At 36.6% G+C, this 24,542-nt stretch overlaps 1 protein-coding gene across 2 annotated transcripts; it reads right to left on the reverse strand.

Moving 5' to 3' along the window:
• Positions 1 to 1,153: 1,153 nt before the first annotated feature.
• On the reverse strand, positions 1,154 to 24,234 carry TUBGCP5 (tubulin gamma complex associated protein 5). 2 transcript variants are annotated; one of them, XM_053971189.1, is made up of 24 exons: positions 24,074 to 24,234; positions 21,544 to 21,597; positions 21,349 to 21,457; positions 19,251 to 19,347; positions 18,545 to 18,655; positions 17,906 to 17,985; positions 17,303 to 17,438; positions 15,638 to 15,755; positions 14,125 to 14,214; positions 13,335 to 13,428; positions 12,773 to 13,019; positions 12,443 to 12,645; positions 11,689 to 11,804; positions 10,116 to 10,384; positions 9,026 to 9,224; positions 8,068 to 8,256; positions 7,333 to 7,515; positions 6,982 to 7,066; positions 6,758 to 6,878; positions 5,990 to 6,168; positions 5,134 to 5,259; positions 4,496 to 4,584; positions 3,276 to 3,376; positions 1,154 to 2,180 (listed from the first exon to the last, which is right to left on the reverse strand). In XM_053971189.1, the coding sequence occupies exons 1-24, from the start codon at positions 24,232 to 24,234 to the stop codon at positions 2,134 to 2,136; spliced, it is 3,204 nt and encodes a 1,067-aa protein (XP_053827164.1). In that variant the 3' UTR covers positions 1,154 to 2,133. The 2 variants fall into 2 exon arrangements, with proteins under 2 accessions (XP_053827164.1, XP_053827165.1); XM_053971190.1 differs by lacking the exons at positions 18,545 to 18,655; positions 21,544 to 21,597; positions 24,074 to 24,234 and having other exon boundaries at positions 19,251 to 19,343; positions 21,349 to 21,379.
• Between the last annotated feature and the right edge of the window lie 308 nt (positions 24,235 to 24,542).

Below are 24,542 nucleotides of genomic sequence, written 5' to 3' on the forward strand. Positions count from 1 at the left end.
CTAAAAGACAGGACTTGATTTTTTTTCTGTGGCTCTGAAGAAAAAGAAATGCCATATGATTGACTCATTGAATGGAATTTGTCAGCCAAGTACTGCTGACACACAAAAAGTTAAACACTGAGGATGTCCATGACTAGAATCAGTGAACTTTTCCAGAGGCAGACTTTCCGCTGTGTTTTTTGTGATGAAAGATGAGCAAATCTTGGAAGCTGGCTGAATAAACAGCATGCAGGCATCACTTGTCTACAAAGTGCACAGAAGTCTCTCTGCAGAATGCAACATTAATTATTAAGCAGGAAATTGGGTGAAACAGCAAAATCTTTCATTTACACAAGGCCGTTCACATAAAATAAGTAAAATTGGCAAAGGGATTTACTAGGAATTATTGTTTCAACAACATGAAGGATTAAAGGATTTTTTTCTCCCACATCTAGCTAATATTATCCAAGGTAAGGCTAAGAAAAGTAGGAATTTCACTGAAGGTAATCACTGTACAGGAAGCAGAAATAAAGCAACTACATTAGATAGTTCAAAAGTACAGAGTACAAGACATACTCAAAAATGAACCAATGCACAGGAGTGCTGAACTTCCAAGTACGTCTATTAAAACTCTCAGTATGCTACTCAAGTTTACTCTGAGTAAGAAAGTTACTAAACAATGCACTGTCCCTGCTAGCAATAAATAAATAATCTGAAATCCTAAATGAGAACTAGTCATGGTAAACTAGAAGTACAAATTACTTTTGTTAATAGGTGTCCACCTACCACAAAAAACATCCACTTGGAAAAGTGTGTCACATGGTAGCAAAGGACAATACAAACATACAGTTCTCTAAAGCAAAACCTCCACTCAGTCAAACAGAAGACGTGTTACAGGGCAGCAGAAACTTCCTCAATGGTATACTTGGAAAAAAAATAAATTTCTTTTCCTCAAAACATTTCATAGCTATAACTTGGAAGAACCTTGAGATCTCCTGTTCAAACACAAACAGAAATATTCACTTTCATATAAAGCAGTTATTAGTTTACAGCTGAAAGAAATATAATGAGCCACACAGTCTCAGTAGTAACATACTTCATTTACCTTAAAGAAACACCTCTCAGACTTTAAGTTGCTGTCTGAATTTCAGTAGAAATACACACGACAGTGAAATTCTAATTATCAAATCTTTTATTTATTCAGAAACATCATTATGTAAATAGCTATGATTGATTTTATCTTTTTAATGCAGGTGTACTGATGCCACAATTCCAGAGAAACTTTAAAGGGGGGGGGAGACAGGGCAAGTCATCGCGTGCAGAACAAGATTTACTCGCATTTACTTGTCTAGAAATGTACTCTCTGTACCACTGCCGACTGCTTTACAGGAGATTAGCTATTAGATGTAAACATTTGCTTGTAAAAGACTTAGAAGAAGGATAAAGGTCAAATCATATCTGACCACCTTTGAAACATCTCAACAATCCAATCAGTAAAACTAATACATTACACACTTTCATCTTAATCCTACTTAAACTGGCCACAGTTACCACTAAAATTAGCAAGCATTTGAATATTTAACATAAAAATACTGGTGGTTTATGTTCTGCTATAATCCATTTTGATAAATTGATCTTGTATTTTTTACATCAGCTTCTTGTAACAGTCTTCTTAAAGATTTCTTAAGAACCATTAAGTAATGGTTCTTAGCCTTTATGCAAAGGAAAAAAAAAGGCCAAAAATTAATTTAACCAACCTTCTAAACACCAAGATTTGAGTCACACCACTCCACACTGCCCTGTGACCTATTCACAGCTGAAAAATTAATGGAAAAAGTAAACCATCAATTACTCATAATTAAAGGAAAAAAGTTCTTTTTTTTTTTCAGCATGAAATATATTTAATTTTCAGGTAAGATTGTTTACATGGAATGAATTTTACACTATACATGTTTTTTGATGTTGAAGCCTATACAAACCAACACACTTAAATACCTGTACATTATTTACATTTTAAAATATTTTACACAGCTCCAAAACACTGGCAACATTTAGCTATATACATTTTAAACTGGAGTGCAAAATGCTTACGGTTCTTTAACACTGAATTTCAACATAAATCCTGTTATCAGTTCTTCCTTAATTCAGTGGTAGTTAACTTTGTTCCATGCCAGCCATCAGTGACAAAGCTAAAGATTCCACTGTGAAACAAACCATAAAAATGTAGTTAATATTTGTATTTGCAGGACTCTGCAAACATTTATTGCAATATTTAGTTCTGTCCTTTAAGAGGATATCCATTTACTTTTTAAATTGTAATACTTAGGACTTCAGGACAGTAACACATTTTGTAAGTCTCTGACAGTTTAGATAATATTTCACCACACTCATCATCAGCTACCCATTAGTTATTTTACGTGGTAACAACTGGTAAGAAATTAGCTCTTTTGTTTGAAATACTGTTGTACATAAAAAAGAAGTTGTGGAGGTTTATATACACCAAACCATTCTCAAGGATGGTTCTGGAGACAAGCTCTTGTAGATGTGAGTAGCAGTGATGGCAAATATTGCCCGTTTTAAACACAGGTTTTAGGTTGAGAAAGACCTTTAAAATAATCAAGTCCAAACATTAACCTAAGACTGCCCATTCCACAACTAAGTCATGTCCCCATGGCACATCTACAGGTGGTGTAGAAACCTGTGAGATCACCCATCTGCGTCTCAGCTAACCATGATGCCCCACAACCTCACTGAGCAGTTGCCCCCCTAACTCAAACTGACACTGATTAACAATTTAAACTCATACCAGGTTGTAAGTAGAAGCATAGATGTATCATCCTCTGCTGTTTCTACTGCCAAGGAAATAACTTACAACAGATGGGCAGAGCCAAGAGCCCAGTGCAATTGCAGCTGAGGCACCATAACACAAAAATCCTATCTGTTCAAGATATATCACAGCTGTCATTCACAATATCAACATAAATAATGCTCTTCTATGCCCCCAGAACTTAGTTTCATTAATTTAGAAAACTGCTTGTCATTTGCTTGGCTACAGACCTTCCCCTCATCAAGTAAACAGATAAACTGAAGATAGCTGTCATGGAAAAGCTTGGCACAAATACTCTAAAAAAGGAATGACTTTAACTTAGTAAGAGGTTAAGTCTTTGTGTCCCTCTGTGCATAATTCACAAAATGAGATTATTTTAAATGTGCCAACAAACATTAGAACAGATTAAAACAAACACATTCCTAGCAAACTCGTGTAAGCAGGTATGTGAAAAGCCTCATGTACTTACAATGGGGAAAAGAGCCTCGACAGACAGCTTTGTTGAGAACAGTTACAAGAAACATGTGACAGTTTTTAAAATCAGATTCCATCTTCTCTATGGATTCCATCCTACAAAACAGTTTAACAGAGGAATGCTTAACAGACCAGCCCCTGTTATCTTCAAAATATGACCAAAATTTCACAGTAAATGAAAAAAGTACTCTTTACATAGAATTCTGGCTTGAACTTAAAATATTTCAGTTATGCCTGCATATGCTACTTCTAAAAAACAAAGGCAATTTTGACAGGAGCATCTGAGCACCAAAGGGGCATTAATAATTTCATCATCATTTTAGAAATCTCTGCAGTGACTTGGAGGAGCAGTGTGATTCTGACACTTATCATTCCTACACAGGTTTGTAAGCAAGAGAGCCTTTCCTGGTCCTTACTGCTTTGGAGGTCCTTGGGGACCTACACGGTCAGTAAAACAGGGACACCCACACTATTTTACTATCTGGCAATCACTTGAAATCCACTTTGGACTCTGTCAGCCAGCACTCACCAGTCAAGGGAGAAGACATAGTTCACAACAGTCACTCCTTTCCTTTTTCCCCTCCCACAAGAAGATACAGATGACAGCAGCTATGACTTTTTCCTGCTACATGCAAGAGCATGCAACCACATGGCCTGAGTTTCAGTCTTTATCAACAGCATTCACAAATTATTTCTGACACTCTGAATGAAAAAAAACACTCCAAAAACAGCAACTTCCTAATGTTGCAGGAGAGTGGGATCTAAGTTTTAGGTAGCATCTGTGCCAAAGAAAATTAGTCTTGAAAAATATGAAGTAAGCCAGTCCACACCAGCTGGCTTCAGGACCATACATCAACTTCTGAGTGTTTGACAAAGCCTTGGAGACTTGCCCAGTATCATTCATCCTTCAAGCAGCAGGCTGCACAAACAGAAGTATAAATGGGGAAAGAACTGGCTGCAAAAAGGGATCTGAGGGTGCTGGTCAACAAGAACTCAACAGGAGTGAGTAGGGAGTACGCCCAGGCAGTCAGGAGGGCAAACCCCATCCTGGGGTGCCATCAAACACAGCACAGCCAGACGGACAAAGGAGGTGACTGTCCCACTGTATTCAGCATTGGTGCAGCTTCACCTGAAGATGCAGTTCTGGGCTGTAAAAAAATAATACTCAGAGCTGCAAAATTATGACTGTATAGAATTTTAGGTATGTGTACTTACTTCCAAGCCCCTAAACCAGCTTGCCAACGGTCTGCAAACATCAGTACTAAATTTAACACTTTCATTATAGCTTCCTTCACAAAGCTCACCTAAAATAATTAAAACACAAGGAGGAGGTCAGGAAGTCAGAAATTGTTAAGCATAATAATTTTAATTATTACACTGCAATACAAAGGTTTCACATGCCACTTAATCTGACCTGTAAAAACAATCTCCTAAGTACAATGTGATTCTTCCAAAGTGAAGATGTTTCTATTTGTTCTCCAATTCATTGCCCAGCTGACTTTGGATGTAGATTTTGCACAGACAGTATGAAGGATAAAAGGTTACAAAGCTATCCAGATACCTGCATTTCCTGCCATACCACTATGTATAATCCTCATAACATTAACAAGCCTTGGTTATAAATAAATACCAATATACCCAATATAAAGAATTCAATTTTATCCTCTTTCCTTGATAGAATTGAGCTGAGAACAGCAAGGGAAACTGCATCTCAGTGTGAAAAGCTACCACTTCCTCAAGAGTACCTATATATTGCTTAGCATATTGCAAAACAGACTGCATAATTAGTACAGACAAGACTACTTTCTTGTCCTGATAACTTAATACATCAAATATACTAATTTTTCACCCACCTTTTCTCTCAGTAAGCAGCGATCATGAATTGTAGATAGATATCGGTAATGAATCTTTATCAATTGATCTAAATCTTTGGCTTCTTCTACCTGATGCTGAAACTCCAATCCAGTACTGTGGAGAATCTTAAAAAAAAAAAAGACCAAAGTTATTAAATTCAATGCTGTACACAAGTGATTATGACTCTCTTCCAATATATTTTTAAAGAGCCTGAAATTGCATGTTTCATTTGCTCCTCCCTCTCAAATTTTAGGATTAGCTTCCAAATTACCATCAATAGCAAAAATTTCAAGCTCTTCTCATAACTACACAGCAACATTCCTCACAGAAATAGATACACTGCCACTATGCAAGGGCACAACAACTATCCTCAGAGGCTGAACTGGAGCATATACTAGTTTTATTAAAAGCAAAAAAGACAGAGCAGATATGTATCTACAGGCACTGCCTTTGTATTTGGAAAGTCATGTACACACTGTGTACTAGAGATTTTTGAAAAGAATCCATCTAACTAAAGTATCTGTTGTAATATTTTTAGAAGTCTAATAGCTCTTAAGTTACAGCTTACAGAAACGTCATCTTATATTACTGTGCTTAAGTCATCTAGAACTTGGAGAAACAGACAAAAGAATCAGTAACACCCAAAGATCAATCATATGCATGTAGAACTGCTAAAGCATTTTTAGAATTACTGATTTAAAATGGCCAAGTTGAAACTGAAACATGAGCAGAAAGGACATTATATTTACATTTTGCTTTTTGCCTGAGAGGGTTTTTTAGGTTTTAAAGGAAAATGAATACTTCATCTCCAGTTACAAGCTCCTAATATAAATGAAATTGTGATATAAGACAAACCCTAGTCATGATGTAGTTGTGCAGGCTGTTGACAAAATGCATAAGTTTCACTCTTAAGAGGAACATGCGATGTATTTGTTGTTTTATACTTTCTTTTTGTGGTCCAAATACAGGAAGTGTTCCTTGTTCTAATGAAGTTCCTTCATTAACCTGTGAGTTTTCTGCAGCAGAGACTAATTCTTAAAAAAAAAAAAAAAAAGCAAGAGTGTTGCACTTTTTGGGAAAAGACTTAAGAACCCATCAACTTTCTAATTTATTTTTCTAAGACATGAAGTCTATATCCACTTTACATGGGACAGGAAGAGTATAAACATTAACTTGGTGAAGGAAATACTAAAATATCTTTCCATAATCCCCAACAGCTTACTGTTTTTCAATCTCAAATAGAGTATTTTTTTCATCTTGTTTTCTTAACTTGTCTGCAAGGTATTATTCATAAAAAGACTATACATAAACATTAGGGTGTGGTAGACAAACTTTCTTTCAACAGCAAAGTCTGTAGAATGAAGCAGCAAGTTTCCAATATAACTAACTAGACTTGAATCAAAGAGACAAAGGGGATGCATGAATGGTGCTGTCCCTGAGGCTGAAAAAAAGTGAAAGACACACCCAGCTTAATACATATAATTTGTGACACTAACAGAGATTATTATTTTATAGAATGAATCAAAATTCTAACTAGTTTATACTACTTCCTGCAGAAAGCAGAAGACTAATCATATTCTTAGACCACAAAACAGAGTATCTTTCATTGAAGAAGTATCTTACCATCAAATCGTAGAACATCTAGACTATATTTGGCCCACTTTATTTGCAGTAAGAGCAGAAAAACTTGATTGTAAATTTTTTGGCATTCTAAGCTTATAACTATATCCACAGGCCAAGGAACCTAGCAGGAGGAGAGGATAATAAAGATAGAAAATATAAATCACTTTCATACAACATTTCAAATGTGTTCTAGAGTAAGAACTGCAGCCATTTTAACTCACTACCTTGTAACTCAATGTCAAACCATCTAAGGTGTGGACAGGGAGTTTCTTCTTTGCTGTATCACCACTTTCAAACGATATTGACAACCTATGCAAGGAAACAAGTGATGTAATCTGTGAGAATCTGTTTTAAATTTGTAGTTAGTTTCACTAATTTCTATTTCTCACTGCTAACCATTAACTGTCTGATTTAATCTGGAGGATTTGGGTAGGAAATAGGACAACAGCTCAAAACTTCATTAAAACACATAATATTAATGAGTACACAATAATTAATATTGTGCTATGCAAATTAAGTACATTAATACAATTAAGTGTGAAAGAAACGTAACTAAAGCACGTTTTGGACTTTACCTTGCACTGTCCTCTGGATAGCGTTGTCCAACTGCTTCTTGTAGGTGAACATTTAAGAAAGCAACATTCTGCCAAGTTTCCTTTTCTCTAATTTTGTCAAAAATAGATGTATAGAAGTCATACATGGTATCTCCAGCTTCAAGTAAGAAAAAATTTCTCATTGCCTGCAAGTATTCCACAAGCCTGAACAGGAGAAAACATAACATTTCCTGAGTCTCATCATACAAGTGGATACAAAACACAACTGTTACAGAAACAAAAATTTTAAAAACTCTTCACAGCAAAAACTCAGTATTGAATACAAACATAACAAAGTCTACACTGAATTCTTTGTTTAACCAAGGCATTTTCCCCTGTAAGCTTTAACAGCTCCACTAACTTCACTGGAAGTTATCTTAGAGACTAGGTAATTCTCAGAAATAGCAGAGTTTGGAAATCCTGTCCCACTCCGTAAAATGAATTTTAAATGACAACACTACTAAGAAATACTGTTGGAAATAACATCCCCACCAAACATCTACTGATGACAAATGACAGCTTTGCTTTGATTCAAGCTAGACCAATTTTTCTCCGAAGAGTCTATCATGTCAGATATGATACCTTTTCTCCTTAATGACTTTATAGCTGTTTATCAAACTGAAGTAGAAACAGAACATGGAATTGCTTCTTTTAGTGATGACATACCACTGGTAATAAAAAAACCAAAGTTAAGGAAAAAGAAATCTACTTTCCTACCTATAATCCTTCTTTAAAGTTTGCATCAAATTACCACAGCATTCGAAGTATTGCTTGTCTATATGAGGATAAAGACAAGACCTCAGTGTCAGTTCAAAAGTCTGGCAGGTCACGGATTCGGAGGATCTATCCACACAGACATCCCCACCAGTAAACTTCTCATGAAAGTCACTCTGTTCCAAATACAATCTTCAAAATAAAACAAGATACTTAGGGAAGAAGGCTCATTATTCATACAAGGTATAAAACAATGTCACACCCTCAAGGACTTTCATCAACTGGGTCCTCTGCTCTGAAATATATGGTGCAGGGGCAATAAAACCTGATTATAAGCAGAGCATGTATCCAGCCTATAAAGTGATCCATTATACTGTTTTTGTATCACCAGACATGAGAGTACCACAGAGGACAGCATTCTACAATCACATAATAAGATTTTCAGAGTTTATCCTTCCTGCAAATTTACAACACATTTATACTCTCTATAGGACTTCCCTCACCATGAAGACTTAAGAATTTTTATGCAAGTAACATGAATTTTGGAAGGCTTTTACACTTCAATGATTTAAGCACAGCAAAACTGAAGCTGCATTCTTCTAAGAATATATGTGGTGCAAATCAAGGACATTGTGTACAAAAACCAAGAAAACTCATTGAAAAGTTCAGATTTTACAATGGCATTCACTATTGAACCACTTATTTGCCAAAAGCCTGCTATGATAAAGACTACTCCAATTTTCTATGCTACCAATTGCAAGTAGCACATTCTTCACTGATTTTGTTTTTCTTTAACCATGCACAAGCAGAGTTTCTATTTAGCTTGTCACTGATTGTTGGTGCTCGTCTTTATTCTGAACTTAACTGTTTTCAGTAGCAGCAGCAATGAAAAAGTGATCTACCAAACGTCACCAGGATGAAAATTGCTTTCAACAACACAGCAAGAAAATCATACATTTACCTGGCAAAATTAATAGCCAGCAGTGGGTCATGGACATCATCCAGTTCCAAGTGTCTTTCTGCTATGGACTGCATCTTTATCAGGCTCTGCTTTGTGGCCTGCTGTTCTGTAATAATGTCTGGAACAGACTCCTCCCCGTGCCGCAAGCGAGACTGTACTGATTCCAAGAACAGTGTATATAAACTCTTCCGTTCAGCATCTGAATTGGGCAACACATTGGACAAATCATCTGAACTAAGAGAACTCCACAGTCAAACATTCACAAGCTAACTTTTAAAATGCTACATTTAGACCACTGTTTAGAAAACAAAATACCCTCAAATACATATTTAAAAATATAGGACTAGCCCAATGCCTAACATCAGACATATGGTCAAATGCACTGCAGTATGGGTATCTGAAATAGGAAATATTTTTGAGATTGTTAAAGAACTTCCTACTTCAGGTGCAAAGGCAATTAATTTTTAGCACCTGACAATCTTTCAGTACGTACTGAAGTCTCCAAAATTATTTAACTACTTCTACTTTTAAGCATGAAGAAGCAGCAAAACAAAAAAAAATTATATTGTTTCCTTAAAAAAAAAAAAAAAAGAAAAAACCCCAAACCCAACATTAGTTATAATGTTGTATTATTTTTTGCAATCATTCAAGATGAACATCCTAGATTTGCAAACATCTTTGAACTACTTACGAGTAAGCTTTAAAAAAAAAATCCACATGCTATCTTAGATTACTCAACCACTGAGTAATGGAAAATAATTATTTTATTAAAAACCACCAATTTTACTATTAGAACATACAAGCTGATTTTGTATCATAACAAAGAAAATGTTTTGTAAGCACATGAAAAGAAGTTTGAGAAAAATTTAAAGCAATTAAAAGAACACGGAACTCTCAACTTTATTCACTTTGCTCTTTTCACCTTTTTGCATTGGAAGAGTGTTTTCCATCAGACCTGAAGTTACCAACCACAACACTGGCATTCAACAGAGTGTTATATTATTCTAAAGCCAGGGGAAGCCCATTACCAAAAATACACCCATACTGTTAGACAGCCTAAGGCACAATGGTGTACAAACTGACATCTCACCTCTTGATGCAGCCTGCTGTGGAGAACCGTCTTTGCACTGAAGATTCTTCAACAGCTGCATGGATTTTCCAGCCATGATAATTTGCTTTAGCACAGGTTTCAGAAAAGAAACCATTGTGTGCTGTCTGCTTGAAGGGGCCTGATCACTGCCGGAACTAGCACTGGCATTATCACTCATCTTCTCTTCGTTCTCTGTCTTTTCTGACACACTATATAACGTGTAGGTAGCATACCAAAAATCTCTGTGATTAACTGGAACGTTTTTGTTTCTGTGAAGATATAAAAAGCTCTTGAGTATTTTCCTTTCCAAAAGGAAACTTCATTACTAGAGGATATGTATACTCTTTATTCTGTGCTTTGCCTTTCTCTTAGAACAGTCATGAAGCATTTTGTAAAACTGTGTAAAATTAGCTCATCCCTATTTGCAAACTATCTAGGAAAAGCATAAACAGCTAGCTCATGGGAAATAAAACAACTGTACAACCAAATAAACCTCAACAGCAAGTCAAATAGAGCAATTATAATTAAATTCGTCTAGGATGTTAACTATTCAAAGTGGCATGCATCCTTAGTGTCAAAATTATGAGCATCTGACTTGCTGACTTATTTAAAACCTCAAACTGAAGCAACTACTACTAGGAAAGCTGAAAATTTCTAGAGTAGGTGAAACTCAATTTGTAGTTCACTTTGGATTCTTTTGTTGTTTACATCAGATACTCAGTTTGGTCTTTGAAGTCAGATGCAAATCCTAAATTAAATAATTAAAATTAGGTCATTAAAATGAAGCATAAATGTAAGTTGAGATCAGCACTGTTGGTAGCACTGAAAACACAATTATAGAACCACAAAAACAGGACATAATAGGGATGCTACTAAGGAATTATTAGTACTGCTAGAGCTGTTGTCTTACTTCATGCTCACCTCAATATGTGTTAACAGACACAGGTTAAGTTTAAGTTTGGCAGAGAGGGAACAATGGATTTGTAATTACAAACCAGAACTTTAATTTCTATATTCACTTTCCACTCCAAGCTGGAGTCAGTCAAAAAAGGGACCAACAAAATGTAGCATAGCAACAGAACAAAAATGAACAGCTCAAGTAATGTTTAGGGTATGCGCATGTAATTCAAGACACCATATTAACCTTACCACAAGTCAAAAGCAATGAGCATTTCAATTCCAAATAGCACTTGATTCATAACAACTTAAGATTAATAGAAGAATTTTAAATTAAATTTTGTAATTTTTGCAAATATCTTGGGTTTGAAAAATGGTTAATTGCTTTTAAAAAAAGGCAGTATACTCCGAGTCAGCCTGCTCATTATTTACTATAGATGGAAAAAACCCAAAAAAATAGATTTCTACTCTACAACAATATGTGGTAGAGATCCGTATCTATATAATTTCCCTGATGGGAAGTTTGAGATAAGTTATGATTAAGTATGATCAAGAAATTATTTCTTAAGCAAAATAACAAACGTGAAAACCTACTTTTACTGTTACCCTTTACCCTAGGTCCTACAACAGATTTACCTACACAGAATTATTTGAGTCTTATATCAAGCATCCCTACCTCTGAATAATAAATTCCTTTGCAGGATCAAACAAATTACCATGGACTATCCACTCATCCACTGTCTGTAAGTACGGCCTCACAGTTTCAACCCAGAGAGAGAACAAAAGTGATACCTGAATTTAAAGGAAAAAAGAAAATAACTGGCTGAAAGTTTTTATACCAAGCATTGAAAGCAATATGGTGAAGTCTAGTCTCTTAATTGTGTAATCAGTTTGTAACATATACCTAACTACACTTAGGGATTTTAAAGATAAAATGTTAAAATAAAAATTGCAGCTTTTTTTTTTTAATGGAAGCTTGTATAGTTCATGGTTCCCCTTTTTACTCTAACATCTCTGAAATAGTAAGGGATAGTCATAAAACACTCTGTGGTTTCATAACATCGAAATCAGGAAAACAAAAGGATATAATGACATCAACTATATTTTCAATTTTTACAGTAACTTATAATCAAGTTACTGTAAAAATCCAAAACTCCATATTTCAGCATTAACTGAATTATGAAGTTCTACAAATAGGAGGGAAAGCTATTCCAAAGTTCCCTCTTTCAAAACAGCTTCCTGGCCTCTGATTTTCCAAAGTCTTTCCCCTGGGTCCTCAAGAAACACTGCTCTTGATCCTTTCATAAATCAATTGTTGTCCAGGTTGAGTGAACTCATGTCAAAAAACAATGCATTAGTTACTAAATCTAGTAACTGATTTTGTTAGTTCTAGTATGTTGCTCTATTAAGGAATGAATTATTTCCCCTACCGTTTGCTCAGATGCCTCTCCAACACTGTCATATTCAAGAATAGCTTTGTAGAGGGTATTAAGCAGATGAGATGCTCGTACAACATTTCTAGTGTCAGGTGGCACTTCTGCTATTCCTGTGCTGAACACCTTGTGAAGTACCTTCAGCTGTGCCAGTCTGGGAGACAACTTATCTATTACTATTGAAAGTGTGACTGTTTTATCTGGAAATTAAAAAAAAAAAAAAAAAACAAAAAACAAGATGCATAAAATAACAGAACAGAAATGCAATTTTTATCAGTGTTCATTATTTGTGTGTCCTCCTCATGTAAAACTTCCTTTACACTGTACCTTTGTTGATTATGCATTTTTCAATTTCAGTAAGTTCTTCTTTAAAGCTAATGAAATATTTATACAAAGCCCACATAAAAGCTTGGTAGGTTCTGAATGGGGCTTCAGTAGTCTTCTTTGGAGTGGAAACTGTTCCATGCAATATGCTTTCTGGGCTGTGTCCCATCACTTCATCAATAAACTTTTGTAGTCTAAATACAACTTGACCATATGCTGCTATCTGCTCCAATACAGATCTCAGGCAATTCTAAAAAAAAAAAAACCAACCCTTTAGAATAATCTAACAAAAACTGTATTTCATAAAGGCTAAAAATTTAATTACAATATTATTTTTATGAATTAAAATATTATAAAATTCTGCAATTGCTATTGCTTCATCACATTCTCAGATACTGGAACAGCCCATTCAGTTTTATTAAGCCGGATGCAGTTATTTAGACAAAACAAAATTGTAGAAATACACAGAAAATTTGTAGAAATTTCCACAAGCAGTTTAATTTCCTATTCCCACAAATTACATATTTCTAATGACATATTCCTCTGAGATTCAGAAACAACTTACATGGGTTAAATGAGTTACAATAATATCATTCCGCACAGTCACTTTTCCATCATTCAGCTGAAATATAAAAAGTTTTTTCACTCCTGAAAGTAGCCTTGAAAAGAAACAAAAAGAGTAGTAATTTTCTCCCTTAATGGACTTATATGTAATTAATAAAAGAACTAGCTCTCCCTTGCCTAAAAGTTTATTTTCTTTGAGTAACAGAAGACCACAGATCAAGTACGCTGCTATTAGTACTGTAAGCTGTAGCCAGAACAAAAACAATTGAACACTGGCATGAAGTAAATATTTCCTAAAGTTTCTTTCCAGTTGAGATTATTTCCAGCTATAGGATGACTCAGCCTGCTTTCTGAAACTGGACACTGTTTTATAAATCTATAGGGACAAGATAAGAACAGAATAGTTCTTTTTAACAAGTAGACTTGAATAATCAATGCCAAAAAAAAGTAGTAAGCTACCACCTTCTTCATGAATCACAGAATGGAAGGGACCTTAAAGATCATCTAGGTCCAGCCTTCAGGCCATGAAGTGACCCCCTTTCACCAGACCAGGTTGCTCAGAGTTGCACCCAACCTGCCAGGGATGGGGCATCCACAACTTCTCTGGACAACCTGTTCCAGTGCCTCAAATGTGAATGGTTAACACACACAAAGCATCTTCACTGTCAGAAACAGTGTCAATTAAAAGCTCAGTAATGATTCCTTCTTTGGACATCTTCAAAGACAGCCCTCTCATTTCCTTGAGAGAAACACTAGAAGTTAAAATGCAAGCTTTGGGATGCTGCGCTTACCAAAGAGTTTCTCGTATAACCTGAGTTTCTGTGACCAGTGTCCTCTCTTCTGGCACGTACAAAGGATCACTGGTGTACAAATGGTGGTCCCTTAGAAAAAAAGGAAATGAAAACAATTTAATGGCTGAAATAACAGCTGAACCACCTGAAAGTAAGAATGAAGCAATAATCTTTAGGCTTAGTTTTGTTCTGCTCACATCTGAGCAGATTCAATGTGCATGGGGACATTTTAAGTATATAAAAAAAGCACAGTTTATTTTCATATTGCTAGGCAAGATACTGTGGAAAACACCCAAATATCATCTCATCTTACACAGACAAGAAATTAAGTAGCAAATGCCTGTAATATTGCATTTCCACTATTTTAAGGGTGGGACGGTGAGGGAGGTTGTAGGTTTGGTTTTGTTTTTTTTTTTAATTATTCAGTTATTTCTATTCAATTATTTCTCATTCAGTGCTGTGAAAACTTATCATTACTTTCTAGAAAAAATACTTAGCTAAAAAGTAAAACACCAATTTCTCTATCGCATGTAAGAAAATTCTCTCTCTAACTCACAAGTTTACTTAAGAAGTAGAAACTTTCATAGCCATCTAAGAATTTTCTCTTATGATCCTGTCTTATGCAATTCTTTGTAAACCTTCCTCAGTACCTTTTCATATTTCAGCAAAGTGTAGAATGATTATTTATATTTTTAGTATTTTTACTCATCAGTATCATCAGTGGCAAAAGTTATGCAGTCACACTCAAAATCAAAAAGTTCAAATTAGGTAATACTAGTTATATACCATACAGATATGTAAAACATACATCTCCTAACAACACTGCAGCAGTAGCATTGCTTTATTCATGCTATCCCTCTCCTAATATTCATTGCAAATTGTGGTTCATAACTGGCTAGACAACCACCTTATACTAAAATAACTCCTTTGTTTAAAAATTCATTAAATTAAGAAAACCAAGGGCAAATCTAATGAACTTCATTACTGATACATCAAAATTTGGGACAGGAAAGAATTAGACTCCCTTTTATTTTTAATTCTCATTTTCTTTCCAAGGCCATGGCAGATTATGGCAAATACTCTTTTAAGCTCCTCCCCCACACAAAATTTATGTTTAACTTTGTAAGGAAGGCACAAAAAACATTTAAAAAATTTGAACATTAGGAGACTCCTCACTTCCAGGACCACTTACAACCCACCTATATTAGGTCCTCAAAGACTTACATAAGGGTCAAGCCAAACAAAATTCAACAATAAGATTCATGTCTTTGAAAAATGAAACCCCCCTCTCTGACATGAGAAACTTAATAAAAACTAAATAAAAGGATAAGAATCTATTAATAGAAAAAGCAGCTCATTTGTTCATCTTATTCTTTTGTACCCCTTTAATTCTGTTCTTAAGTGAATTGTAATAGCTATAGTATCTATGCTTCCAACAGAAAAGAGGCTTTAAAAAGTCAATATTTAGCACTGCATGCCAGGAAGGAATATGTAAGTTATATTGTTTTCTTACCAGACTGCAGCCAGGTTGGAATGCAAGTGCAAACTATGTGAAAAGCGAGGAGCCCTTCCTGTCCAGTACTGAGGAACTACGTGCTGCTCCAGCCAGCTGCGGGCATCAGGCTCACCAACTGTGAAAACATGTGACAGGCAGCAAGGTGCTTTTATTTATGCAGGAAATGCTTACAAAACACAGGAAGAAGTTATTAATAAGCCTATTCACTCAGCTGCAGAATCACAGATCTTTTCAAATGAATTACCATTTACAGCCATTTACACTTTACTGCACTGGGAATTTAATACCACTGTGCACAAACTAATTTACACAGAAATGCCACATTTCCCAAATGTTGCAAAAGTCCTAAAAAATAAGCTCAGCACTGGTGAGGCCTCACCAGGGTACTCTGAGCAAGGTTTTGGGTGCCACAATGTAGGAAAGAGCCATAAGAGTGTCCAAAGGAGGGCTACAAACACAGTGACAGCCCAAGAGGGGAAGCCGTATGAGGAGCAGCTGTGGTCAGTTGGTCTGTTCAGCCTGGAGAAGACGGGAGACCTCACCATGGTCCACAGCTTCCTCATGAAGGGAAGTGCAGGAACAGACAGTGATCTCTTCTCTCTGGTGACCAGTGACACGGCCTGAGGCAATGGCCTGAAGCTGTTTCAGGGGGTGTTTAGGTTGGATACTAGGAAAAGGTTCTTCACCTAACGGGTGGGTACTGGGCACTGCAACAGGCTCCCCAGGGAAGTGGTGATAGCACCCGCCTGACAGAGTTCAAGAAATGTTTGGACAACACTGTAAGGCACATGGTGTGACTCTTGGGGATGATCCTGTGCAGGACCAGGAGTGGGACTTTAATGATCCTTGAGGGTCCCTTCCAGCTCAGGATATATGATTCTATAAGCTTGAAGATTTACATGGTTTCCATTTTTTTCTCAAAAAATGTGCTTCTCTCTCAGGCAATCCTCAAATGCTATATACAAAACCAGGTTGACTTAAAAAATAAACTGCCAAATGTCATCAACTTTATAACTAAATTCCTTTTTATTAGGCATTTAGTACATTTGCTAAAACAGTTTTTTCTAAAATGTGATTGTCAACAGAATTTTACCTAACCCCAGTTAGATAGCTACTGCTTATATAATATATATACTATGCAGCTGTCATGTGCCAGGTAAACTGTACCCTACAATATTTTATGAAAAAGAATACAGCTACATTTAATACTCCCTGAAGCTATTCAAAAGAAAGCCACTAGTGTTTTAACTAAATAAATGTTTCTTTTTTTTCAGAAACATTTCATACCTGCAGATGAGCCAACTATTTCTGTTGGAAAATAAATTTTGTTTCAGCATTCTGATACTTAATAATAAAAAATTACATTATATCCATACAACTACATGCTGCACTAACTCTTAAGTTTCCATTTCTATATTGGAATATTCATATAAATTTCCACAGGAATGAACAGAATTCTTCTCCATTAGCACTAACAGAAACCAGATCAAGCTTTCCATATTGTTTCTTTACTGTAAAAAAACTCCATCAGTAATGAACAGTGCATCTTATGCTACAATTATAGATCTGTAACACAATACCTCACTAAAGAATAATAAAAAAAGCTGCATTACCTTGCTAAATTTTAGTACATATATCAGAAGAATTACAGCTTATTCTAACCTTTCCAGGAAGCATTAGGTACTGTCTTCTTATTTGGATCTTGGTCTTCTAAAGGTGTCCTGTCTACCTGAATACCTGAGTCCTCTCTACTCAAGGGCTGAGTGTCCTCTTCCTCTTCACTTTCTCCAGACCAATCCTATGAAGTGCAACAAACCCCAGGGTACTTCAGTACAACATAGCAGACACATTTAAATTCGGCTCCTATTTAACTGTTCTTTTTTACATTATAAAGTAAATTCAGGACTAGGACTAACATAACTGTCTAACAGAGAATCATTTTAGTTATACACAGCATTAATAAGCAAATGAGAGATCTCGAAAAGATCACAGAACTGCAGCAAGTTCTGATTAGGTGGAAGCAAGGGTCAGCAGAAGCAGACAGTTTAATTGCAGGACTAAGTCAAAACATTGTGAAAAACAAAAGTATTTGTATTACTGTTATTCTGCTTGGTTCTGTTTTATTTCATGGTATCGAGCAGAGTACTGGGGAATCCTGCAAGAATCAACACGCAGAGCATACAAACTAGGACAACTCCATCAGGTCTCTAACACACTTCAAAGCAGTTTATACAGTTGGGGTTTTTACCTTAAGAAATTACTTACTGGTGTATCTACGCCTAGGCCAAAGTAAATTTCTTCTCCTTCCATCAAATACTTTCCCCAATCAAATACTTCTTCCTTTTCTAAGAGAAATTAAAATATAAAAATAGTAAGTACCACATAACTCTGACTTTCTTTTCCTCTAGAAACACTTCCAAATTTAAAATTATCTTGATACTCTATAGCTAAAACAAAAGACATTCCCTTCCACTTAAGGTTACATCACTGTTCCATTAACAAGGTTATGCACTTTCAACATGACATAAATTGTGACATCTCAACCATGTATACCCCTTATTAATTCTCAACTTTATTGCTTATACACTCAAAATATGCAACACAGCGTGCCATCAGCACATTTAACTATATTATGTTACACTACCCCTACACTTCAATCCTGGAAAAACATGCAAGAATGCAACACACCATTTATTGTGACTAGGAAGTCCCATTTAGCTCAATGGAAACATTCTAAATGTATAATTTAAATATGCACAAGGATCCCAGACTGTAAACAACATAAACCAAGAACTGTCTTACTCTCCAAAAAGACAGCACATATCCATGATGTGATGTGAGATACTTTCAAAGCAACAATCACACTTACAACATATGATATCTTAAACGTGAAGCTTACTCAACTGTAATTAGTGTTGTTTGAGATAACTTCTTCATATTCACATTCCTGGAATGGGCTGAAAGTGCATTCAAAACACCGCCGAGGGAATGTGCAGAGATCATTCAAAAAGGAATCTTAAGATGCAAGATTTTCTTTAGGTTAGTCTGAAATATTCTCCAGTCTATCATACAACACTGTAAACAAATGGGGGATGGTATCCACTCAAACTTAAGCACAAGCCTCATTTTCAGGCACTGAGTGAAAAAGTCCTACTTTAGAAAGCAGGCAGCTGGGATCTCCCTCTGGAAACCTTCAAATGTATCTCCCTTTCCTTGATTATGTAGGAAACGTAGGAATTTACATCATCAAAACTTTTTCAAGAGAACTAATATTGAAGTGTAAGACAGAGACTCAGGATAGAAATCCACTGTCTGTCTTTGAGCATTTAAGCACTGCTGAACAGGTGGAGAACGTTTGTTTGTGATAGTGGTACAAGTCAAAGAGAGTTCCCAAGGTACTTCAGTGGCTGGAAAACTTAATTAAGTGATGCAACATAAACAGGGGTAGGAAAGACTTGCAAGCTATTTTAAATGTATAAATTATAAAGACAACCAATAAGGCAATATGAAGTGAAGGAGATAATAAAATGGAAAGGAAAAATGTCCTTCTTATCAGATTGCATTGCAGATTGTATCTTTCAGTAGCCATATAAACATTTTGTAAACTTACCCACTTCTTTGACTCTTGGTTTTTCCACATAGGTGGTGTTGGATGGCGAATCAGATAAACACAACAGAAGAGACAGTATGGAATAGTGTGTATCTGTCTTTAAAACACATTAGAAAAAAACTAAGTCTGTAGGTGGTCTAAAAGATTTTGCTTAGTAACTACGTCAGCCTATTATCTGCAGGAATGCTCCCTGTTAGTTCCCATTCCCCAGTCCTGAATTACAAATATAACATCTGCAACATGTCATTGAATGTTATCCATTTCCTTCTGCCTATTAATTAACCAATCAGTATACAAATCCTTCAAAAGGATAGCATAGGATAGCCACAGCATATGCTGCCTCTTACTGAGCCAATAATCAGAGAATATGGAAAAGATGCAAGTATTGTGAAAGTAAGAAGTCACCTCGGGACAAGGGATCATGGACAGCCACATAAATGTGGATGAACTGGAAGGGCACAGGTAATGGGCCTGCTGGAAACCAAGTCTTAGCTTCCCTTTTCACATGGCCAGTTATTTCACAGGTTAAAATGAAGTTAGCTACAATCACTACATTTTAATATCATGTTCACATTATCCTCTCATATCTGAAAATCTACACAAATCATTAAGGATGAATCTTTAATATTGTAGTTGTGAAACAGAGGCCTTCAATCAGGTTAGAATGCTGTGCCAACATTGGTATGGTCCAGAGATTTGTATTATTGTCCATTCCCTAAAATCTGTTTACCAATGTACAACCATTTCTTACTATAAAAAGATTTTTCTTTGGCTTCATTGTAACTTCACAAAGATCTTCAGCCACCATTTCACATCTAGACATTCAGCTATCTAAACCCTTATACACTTTCACACATTCATAAACACACAAAGCTGTTTTGGAATAAGTTCCAGTTGCATTTTAGAAAAAATAATTCAAATTCCTGATAAAGCAGCATGATACTCACCTACTATACAAGGATTATAACATGCTCCTACCAAACATTACTGATTTTGTCAAAGAAAACCAGTAGGTCATTGACAGAATGACATGTGTGAACTAGTGTTCCACTTACCAGTCACAGAAACCAAAAAAATAATTGATCTTCCCAGTTATGTGTCACTGCTAAAAACTAAATGGCATTTAACTTCCCAAAGATGAGATTAATCTATGTCCAGCCACACCCCAGTTACATTTTTAAAAAGAAAAGGAAATAATAATAATCTTAGGATACTTGGAACATTAAAGCTTAAACATTAAGTGCTTGCTTGGATATTTGGTTTGGTTGGTTTTAATTTCATTCAAATCTCAAAGCAAGCAGTACTAAAGGTACATTTTCAAAAATCTAGAGACTACAGTACAGTAACTGAATATGTGTAAGGTATTAAGGACTCCTGGGTTTTCCCCACAAATTAAAAGGAACCTAGAACACGCAAAGAAAGATAAATGTCAGTTCAATGAGAAGTAAAATCAGACTGCAACTCAGAACACATGACTCTATTAAATAACACCATTATATGGAGCAGCACCTCTTAAATCAGAAGCTTAAATCTACCAACAGGAGAAACTTTCTAAGATCCAATTCATTATTACACTGCTACACTGGAAAGAAAACTGAGACAACTTTCACCATATTCATCCACTCCATATCCTAAACTGATTTGATACAAAGTATATCAATGGTGAAATACACACAACAGTCTCAATGTGGAAGCTACAGAAGAGAAGCACTCCAACTCAAAACTCTTAAAATCAAAACACCTAGATGGATTACTTAAAGTAAAAAAAATTGGCAAATAAGAAATTCTCAGTTCATTCTTATTTTAGTACAGACAGGAATCCAGACTCACCTAGACTCCAGCTACAGCATTTGTACAATGCTGACTTTAAAACACCTGCTCTGCAATGAGACTGTGTACTTTTAAGTCATGAAACTCCATGTGCTGAAACTCTGAGAAGATAAATTTTAATTTCTGGAAACCCATGACCTGAACAGCAACTCCAAAGCCCACTACTAAGTCATCTGAAATTTCCAACACATTACAACTGAAGCTCCCATTGTCGGTGTAAATGCAAGAGGGATGGAAAAAAAGAACAAGGAAATTGCAACGTCCATACCTTTGTTTCTTCAGTACTTGGGAGTGGCAAGTTCAGAAATTTTTCTGTTAGTCTTTTCCAGCTTGCAGCTTTTCCAAGGTCAGAATGAATTACCAATTTTTCATGTATTCTAATAACACAAATAGTATAAAGAAGGCTTTTTAAATATATATATATATAACCAATGCATTATTAATATACAGATATAAAACTTACCCTTCTATTGTTCTCTCTACTTTATGACTGTTCACATCAAGAAACCGGTGAAATCTGTGTAAGAAATCTGTATTAGAATATGTTTAAAAGGAAGCTGAAGTAAGGAAGAAAATAAAGCTGATTTACATATATGAAGACAATATTACTATTTTAATAATGCACACTTAATTCAGCGACAGCATTAAGTATCAATAAAATTCAATCTTGGCATCTCTTAGCTCAAGAAGGATTAAATATAATTGGCCTGAAAAGTAGAAAAAATTGAATGCAGGTTACATCTAACCAGCACTCTAAGCTGAATGGAAAATTACTACTGTACCAGCAAACTAAGCAATTAAAGTATACTGTCTGCTAAGTCAAGTAGATCAAGGAGATCAAGAACTATGTTGTCAAAGGCACAAAATTATTAGGGATCTGCATCACAGGCATAGGCAAAACAAACACCCACATGGGAAGGCCTCTAAACCCAAAAGAAGCTCCTTTTTATAAGGGATAAGGGAGAGTGTCTAAGTGAAAAGAGAGTTTGATCAAAAATACAGACAGATATACCAACAAAGGTATATACATATGTACAGGGACAAAACAGGAACTCGTGAAAGGTAAAATGGACTTTGGAGACTAAATTAGGCTATGAATAGGTTCTTCAGATAGAGAGATTAAAAGACAGGGAATAAGATGTGACAACACTGAGCACAAGGTCAAGACACTCTATATGCCCTCAAAACCATATCAATGTTTCCAGCAACAGGTGACAGAAAGTGATAATATTCTCATGACCACAGACAGAAATGAAAACTGCTGAATCCCAATCTTGAGCAACAGTTAAGCTAAATAGACTGAAATTCAAAAGAAATATGAAATCACATCAATGTCAAAGTAATAAACTAGAAAGTGAAACTCTAAGGCAGCTAGCAAGGATTTTTAATAAGTAGGACTGCAGGATGAAGATAGGCCCATGTTAAAGAAAAGAAAAAACAATTTTGTTAACTGCAGACATGTTAGTCTGATTTCAACAATGTATAAGGATTTGGAATAAAAGCATGATAAAATATAGCTCTGAATAAGTAGGTGGCATTTAGGTTTAAGAATATATCTAATTTATTACAGCACATTAGCTTACAGAGGAAATCATTAATTTAAAATGGTGGTAAGTATAAGAACTGGAAGATTTAGAATATCACACTAAAAAGACAATATAAAATCAAACCAAGAATCTGTCCTGAAAAGAAAAATCAAGCTGCAGGGAAGTTATTAGTGAAAATTCTTTAGTCTCTTGCTCAAAGCTTTAATTAATGACTAACACACATGCAAAAAATATCATTTTTTTAGGCAAGTTGGGAACATCATGAATAGAAGAGGATTAGAGTGCTGCAGGGAAATCAATAGGTGGATCAAAGAACTACAGCACAGAAACATCACTAAATCTAACAATACAAATCACAAATTTCACAAACTCGAAACTAAGGATAGTTTCTGCTACAACCTAAGGTCTCACTGTTTGCAAACGTAATACTAGATAATTTCAGGCTGATGTTCCATGCACATTCCTTGGACAACAATTCTGGCATGAAAAAAACCTTCCTCTTCCCAACCCTCCCGGTCAAAAGTTTCTTCTTCAGTTTGCATCACCCCCTCTGTTTTCTTGACATGTAAAAAACCCAAATTAAATCCCAACAATTCCCCAATCTAAAAGAGCACACAGCTACACAAGCACATAGCTGACCAAAACTGAGGGTGAGATTCGCACATTAAAATAATTTTATTTGAGCCTATTAGTAATTAGGATTAATAGATGCAATGCAGTTATGCTACTGCTCCCCCAAAAATGCATTTAATCAGCATGAAAAATGTAAAGTAGCATTGATTTTGTATGGATTAGCTATTAGCTGCATACGATTTCAAAGAGGCAGCAGTTAGTGATGGTACGGGTAATTGGAAATACATCGTGTAAGAGTTTCACAGCTTTCACAGAATATTCTGAGCTGGAAGGGACCCACAAGGATCATCGAGCCCAACTCAAGCGGGCAGAATAGACTGGAACAATAACTGCGATAACTGAAAACTGGGCGTGAAACTTCAGTAAGGGTGTTTTAGGTGGCAGTCTGAAGGGCTACTATGTATTACAAATTAATGAAGACCACGTTTCTGACAAGCCTAAATAACACCAAACACGTTCTCTTCCAGCAGACTGATAACCTTTCACACAAGCAGCACAGCATTCTTAGCCAGAAGGTTTATCTCAATTTGACAGAGTCCTCCTCACTTGCTCTTTATACACAACCATAATGTATCGCCCTCCAACGAAGTTTTGGGCGACTAAATGAACACGCTGAAAGGCACCTTCTAGCACAGCAGGAGAAAATCCCTAAAAGACCAAGATCCAAACGTGTCGGAGTAGCAGTCATTGATCCTGCGGCAGAGACTCGTACGGCGCCCGGCGCTTCCCCAGACGGCGCACGGCGGGCCCGGCGAGCCTCGGCCCCGTCCCACACCCCGCGGCAGGCACCGGGACCCTCCATCTCCCGCTGACCTGAAGTTGGACCAGGCGAAATTGAGCGCCGCCTGGAAGCGCTCTCCGCCCAGCTCCTCCTCGGGCAGGCTGGTCACGCAGCGCACCAGCGCGCGGACGGCGCGGTCCTGCTCCTGCTCGAAGCGGCCGCGGGGGCCGGGCGAGGCCGGCGGCGCCGCCATGGCCCGGCGGCGGGGCAGGCGCACACAGGGGCGGCACCGCCGGCGCGCACCGGGCCGCCGCCACCGCCTCCCGCCCCCTCCTCTCGCGAGGCTTCGCTACGTCGCGCATGCGCGACGCGGAGGGGCGGGCGCTCGGCACTTCTCGGCGCGCGGGCGGCCGCGGTCGTGAGGGCTCCGGGGGGAACGGGAGAGCGGGACATGGCGGGATAGCTCGGCACCGCCGATCCAGCCCGACTGCTTCAGCTTCCCTCTGTCACGGAAATGACTCCTGTCTTCCGAAACATCCCCATAATCGCCCGGGATCAGTA

The sequence above is a fragment of the Vidua macroura genome, chromosome 2 (genome assembly GCF_024509145.1).
Source record: "Vidua macroura isolate BioBank_ID:100142 chromosome 2, ASM2450914v1, whole genome shotgun sequence".
Taxonomy (NCBI): domain Eukaryota; kingdom Metazoa; phylum Chordata; class Aves; order Passeriformes; family Viduidae; genus Vidua; species Vidua macroura.

Excerpts from the sequence above, each read along its gene's own strand:
- TUBGCP5 (XM_053971189.1), bottom strand. The coding sequence starts at position 24,234 with ATGGCGGCGCCGCCGGCCTCGCCCGGCCCCCGCGGCCGCTTCGAGCAG. Across the intron at positions 11,805-12,442 it reads GAGAGGCATCTGAGCAAACG|GTATCACTTTTGTTCTCTCT; the intron begins GTAGGGGAAATA and ends CTTTAAATTCAG. Across the intron at positions 4,585-5,133 it reads GCTGCTTACTGAGAGAAAAG|GTGAGCTTTGTGAAGGAAGC; the intron begins GTGGGTGAAAAA and ends TAATTATTTTAG.